The sequence below is a fragment of the Gymnoscopelus microlampas genome, assembly GCF_963454915.1.
Source record: "Gymnoscopelus microlampas genome assembly, chromosome: 24".
In the NCBI taxonomy this organism is placed as follows: Eukaryota; Metazoa; Chordata; class Actinopteri; order Myctophiformes; family Myctophidae; genus Gymnoscopelus; species Gymnoscopelus microlampas.
Window position 1 is genome coordinate 8,668,572 of NC_139961.1, and position 5,991 is coordinate 8,674,562.

Here is a 5,991-nt window from a genome sequence, read left to right on the forward strand (position 1 = left end):
TGTGTGTGTGTGTGTGTGTGTGTGTGTGTGTGTGGGGGTCATCTATTAACACATTGACTGCCTGAATTATTTTCACTGCCTATTGTTATTCATGCCAGAGATTTTTCAATGGGAAAAAAAAAGTACTCAGGAGCCGAGATACAAAATTTTAAAGTTTTAAGTTAACAAGGAAGTGGATGAGAGTAAAGATCTTCGAAAATTCATATCTCCTTGGTCTTTGGGTCAAATAAAAAAAAAAAAAGTAAAAAAAAATTATAATAATCTTTTACTAAAAACGAGTTAACTCGATCTAGGCACTCAAGTGATGAAAAGCTAAAAACGAGTTAAGTCGTTCTAGGCACTCAATGTGTTAAGCGTGTGTCCATTCATGTGTGAGCACGATCATCTCCGTGCATGTGTGCGTGTGTTCCGTTATTAGAACACTGTGTGGGCGTATGGTACGTGCGGTCGTGCACACTACAGCTGTCAGAATTGGCCAAAAGTTTGAAACACCACGTGGGTTCCATCCTTTTGAACCTATCTATCGATTTACAAATGCATATTATTTTTTTTAATATAACGTAATGTTGTACGCAGTATAAAACTGAATTCAAACACAGGTAAAGTCTCTTTCCTTCTCTACATGGACCGGTTGGTGATGAGAAACGTGCACCCTCTTGCGAGATCAAATGAATGATTCATATTTATTCTATAGCCTCATTTTAATAAAGCTGTGATTTATACAACAAGCCCGAACTCATCTGGAGAACGGAGACGCATTGCTGCAATCTAAAAAATCCATTTGTTTTTTTGTTTAACCCATTAAGACCGGGAACACATCTGTGTCACTTTAGATTTCTTGGGCTATTCAAAAATAGCAGATATACAAGCTCATAGCGTGTACTGTAGATCTGCTATTTTTTTTTGGGGGGGGGGGGGGGGGGGGGGGGTCGTGAGAACCACTGATTATAACAACACAAAAACAGGATTTAGACATTAGAATCCCCAGAAGCAAAGATTTGAGTGCTTGCTTATTAAGACTGGAACTGTGTCATTTTTAGATTTGAGCTAAAAAGCATTATTTTACACTTTGGCTATTCAAAAATAGCAGATCTACAAGCTCATAGCGCGGCACCGAGTGCCGCGCTAGAGCTTGTAGATCTGCTATTTTTGAAAAATCGTGAAAATGTGTGCAAATCTTTGAATATATATATATTTTTAAAGCGAACATTTTTAACTCAAATCTTTGCTTCTGGGGGTCCCTGGAACAAAATATTTTGATGGGGGTCCGCGGCCAAATACATATCATTTTGGGGGTCCTTGACATGAAAAAGTTTGAGCACCACTGATATAGAAACATACGTTTTTCAGAAAACTGTTGGGATTTAGGAGACATGTAGAATCGGCTTCAGGTCTCAATGGGTTAAAAAAAAAAAAAAGTATATTCAAAGATTTGCACACATTTTCATTTTCATTTTCATTTTCAGTTTCAGTTTTTAAAAGAATCAACAATCGTGGATGTGTGCCTCAGTCAGCCAGTTGCAGTTTACAACCATGTCTATCCAGACTCATCCATCTATAAATACCACACATATCAGTCATGACTTTTAATGAGTGAGATCTGTCTCTCTTTCTCACTCTCTCTCTCTCTCAAACACACACAACTCGCTACAGGGTTTATATCAACCATTACACATAAGAATATATCTGTCATCTTATCAATCAGGACTTTCTTTTTTCCAGAAATGTACCGCATTTCATGACATATTTCTGTCCGTGAAATGCCTGCCTGCGAGTCTCACGCTCTCTCACACACACACACACACACACACACACACACACACACACACACACACACACACACACACACACACACACACACACACACACCTCAAAAACTCAACAAACAAGAACAGAAGAATAGATTAAGACAAGAAGGAAAAAAAGTGAGCAAACTGCAGTATAAAAGAGAAGCTAAAAACAGCATCTCAGAAATATACGTGCCACGCTGCGAGCTTGTACATCTGCTATTTTTGAACATTAAAAACAAACCCCCCAAAAAAAAAGTGTTTGAAAAGTTTTGACACAAAATCTTCTCTTCTGGGGGGTCCCTGGCACAAAACATTTTCAGACGGAGGGGTCCGTGGCCAAATACATTTTGGGGGTCCATGGCACATTTATAGATTTGAGCTAAAAAAGCATTATTTTACACTTTGGGCTATTAAAAAAATAGCAGATATACAAGCTCATAGCGCGGCATCGAGTGCCGCGCTATGAGCTTGTAGATCTGCTATTTTTGAAAAATCGTGAAAATGTGTGCAAATCCTTGAATGTATATATTTTTAAAGCAAACATTTTTAACTCAAATCTTTGCTTCTGGGACCCCCTGGAACATTTTGAGACGGGGGTCCGCGGCCAAATACATTTTGGGAAAGATTGAGCACCACTGATATAGAAACTTTAAGGTTTTTCAGGACACAGTTGGGATTTAGGAGACATGTGTAGAACGGGCTTCAGGTCTTAATGGGTTAAAGTACGTGTTGTTGCCGGGTAGAACTCACCGTTCTCCTGGAAGTCTATCTGGACCTTGTTGGACTGGGCGCTGGTGGCCTTGGTCCAGGCCTGGCCCGGCTGCTGTTTGGTCCAGGCTGTGATGTCACACCAGTAGAAGCCGCGGTCAGAGAGCTGCACCCCGGCCAGCCGGAAGCGGAACTCCATGGGACCCGATTTACTCAGAACCAGGCTGTCTCTGGAGAGGACATGGCAACCACACAATGTCATCTATATCTATGTGTGTGTGTGTGTGTGTGTGTGTGTGTGTGTGTGTGTGTGTGTGTGTGTGTCAGTGGTGGAAGAAGTACTGAAATGTTTTCAATAACATAATGTAGAGGTACTCCATTACAAGTACTGTAAAAGGCCTGTTGTTCAAAATGTTACTTGAGTAGAAGTACAAAAGTATTGGCATCAATATACTTAAAGTACCAAAAGTAAAAGTACTAAAATGTTTTTTTTTGTTTTTTTTTTTACCTGAAGAAAACCTAAACCCAACATGAAACTTTTCTTATCGTACGCCTAAATTGAAAGATATTGTTTTACCATAAAACAACCATTTATCTTGGGAGGACCAGGAAAATGGACCTTATAATGTATATTTATCAACTTCTGCTACACTTGTGGGAACATTACACGCACACACACACACACACACACACACACACACACACACACACACACACACACACACACACACACACACACACACACACACACACACACACACACACACACACACACACACACACACACACACACACACACTGGTATCACTACACGATTGTGGTGACTTTTCAGTTCTCACAAGCAAGTTATTTATCTTTCTATAGCTTTACCTAACCCAGGGGTTCCCTAAATAGGACCCCCCCCCCCCTCCCCCCCATTGTGAAAAGGCTTTAAAAAAAGAGGGAAAGAGAGAAAAGGGGACGTCCAGCTTTATTAGACAGGAAGGTATAGAAGCACAGGAAAGGGGAAGAGGGTCCCGGGCTGTGACCGTGAGATTCTATTTTAGTGAGGGACTACATAATGTAGTCCCTCAGAGAGATGTAAATACACTTACTGTGTACAGTAGTGTTTCTCAACCTGTGGGTCGGGACCCTCAGAGGGGTCGGGGGGGGGGGGGGGGGGGGGGTCCCCAGATGACAGTGAAGTGGCAATTTAAGAACCGTTTTAAAATGGAAATAAATTAATGAAAAAAAGACAATTACTGCATCAAAATTAACCAACAAACTGTACTATAAAAACTGGTCAAATAGTGGCCAAATTGTCAAATAATATAAGAAAGATGCAACAACAAAAATAAATAGTCGATCTACAAGCTCCGCGAGCTTGTGAGCTTTTAGATCGGTGTGAGCTTGTAGATCTACAAGTCTATGCCCTACAGATCTGCTGTTACTGAACAAACACTCTATAGCAATGATTACTATCAGAATATATAGAGCTATTTAACACGTATGTCAACCAAAGACAATCACTTTACCCTACCTTTAATATCAGTCATTTAGAGTTCGGTTTAAGGGTTTGGAGTTTTGCCTGATTCATGTTTTGTTGTGCGTGTCGGTGTCATGAACCGAAAATAGCAGCTCTACAAGATCCACAAGCTATTTTCGGCAAAGCTACAATTAATTAAAGTAATTGAAGAAACAGCGCACACACTCACATCCTAAAATGCTGACGTCCTCATGTGTATCAGTGTTCATTTTGTCGACTGAAACTATGACGGAAAATGTTCCTCGACCACCTTTTTTCACTGACGAAAAACTAGCAAAAACTAAGCTATAACGACTAAAACTATGACTAGATATAATGAGTTGGTCAACAAATACAAAGTAGACTAAAACGTCAGGGAGGGACGAGTGGAGAAGAGATCCAGTAGAACTAAGACAAGTCATTTTATGCTTGGTTCGATGTGGGTTTTCAGGCTCCGAAAATAGCCGATCTACAAGCTCAGTATAAATGAATACTGAATGTTGAATGTTAGTCGACTAAATCAACAGTAGATTTAGTAGACCAAAATCTTATGTATATTTAGTCCACTAAAACAGTGGTTTTCAACCTTTTTCATGCCAAGGACCCCTAAATTGATATACATTTAGCCGCGGACCCCCATTTGAAAATGTTTTGTGCCAGGGACCCCCAGAAGCAAAGATATCAGTTCATTTTCGCTTAAAAAAAATACAAATATTGAAAGATATGCACACTTTTTCAAGGTTTTTCAAAAATAGCAGATCTACAAGCTCAGTGCCGCGCTATGAGCTTGTAGATCTGCTACTTTTGAATAGCCAAAGCTAAGTGGTTAAAAATGATTGTAACGCTATGTTAACTAATTTAGCTGGGGACCCCCTGATACTCCCTCAAGGACCACGGGTGGTCCCCGGACCACTGGTTGAAAACCACTGCACTAAAACTAAACAAAAAGAAATAAAACATTGCAGATGACTAAAATATGACTAAAACTAAATGGAATTTAACTCAAAATAATTCACCATGTTCTTTCAACATTCACGACTACATCAACATTTGCTGTCAAAAGTAACACTGGTGTGTGTGTGTGCGTGTGCGTGTGTGCGTGTGCGTGTGCGTGTGCGTGTGTGCGCGTGCATGCGTGTCGTGTCGCGTGCGTACCTCCTGTTAGGGTCCGTGGCGTCTCCCAGCTGCAGGACGTTATCCGGACTGAGGCTCATGGTGGTCCGCGCCGCGCCCTCCAGGCCCTCCTGCGATTGGACGAGGACGGAGTAGCCCGCCTCGGCCAGGTGGGCCGTGGTCACCTTGCAGCTCATCTCGAACGTGGCCCCGCCCACCGAGGCCTCGCGGACGCGCGCGGCCACCGCGCTCAGAGTGGGACCTGGGGAACCAATCATATCAGTCGATCAATGAATCTGTCTGATCGCTGGGGGTCCGGGGACCCCCAGGGGTCCTTGGGGGGGACGTCCAGCCAGGGGGTCCCCAGCAAAATGTGTTAATATAGCATCACAATCATTTTAACCTTTTATACTTTGGGCTATTCAAATAGCATATACAAGCTCATAGTGCGGCACCGAGTGCCGCACTATGAGCTTGTAGATCTGCTATTTTTTTTAAATCGTGAAACTTTGTGCAAGCCTTTGAATATATATATATATTCTTTAAGCGAACATTTGTAACTCAAATCTTTGCTTCTGGGGGGGTCCCTGGAACAACATATTTTGAGATGGGGGTCCGCGGCCAAATACATATCATTTTGGGCGCCCTTGACATGAAAAAGTGTGTGAACCACTGTTCCAAACATTACTGTTTAGTTCCAAACATTACTGTATAGTTCCAAACATTACTGATACTGAATAGTTCCAAACATTACTGTATAGTTCCAAACATTACTGATACTGAATAGTTCCAAACATTACTGTATAGTTCCAAACATTACTGTTTAGTTCCAAACATTACTGTATAGTTCCAAACATTACTGATACTGTATAGTTC

General features: G+C 41.3%; 1 protein-coding gene across 1 annotated transcript in view; it reads right to left on the minus strand.

Annotated features, from left to right (window-relative positions):
• Positions 1 to 5,991, minus strand: part of ptgfrnb (prostaglandin F2 receptor inhibitor b) — a 150,343-nt gene that overhangs the window by 35,947 nt on the left and 108,405 nt on the right. The window contains exons 10-11 of the mRNA XM_084050559.1: positions 5,158 to 5,377; positions 2,541 to 2,728 (exon numbers count right to left, since the gene is read on the minus strand). Of these exons, the coding sequence (XP_083906685.1) occupies positions 2,541 to 2,728; positions 5,158 to 5,377 (408 nt within the window). The remainder of the gene's footprint in view (positions 1 to 2,540; positions 2,729 to 5,157; positions 5,378 to 5,991) is intronic.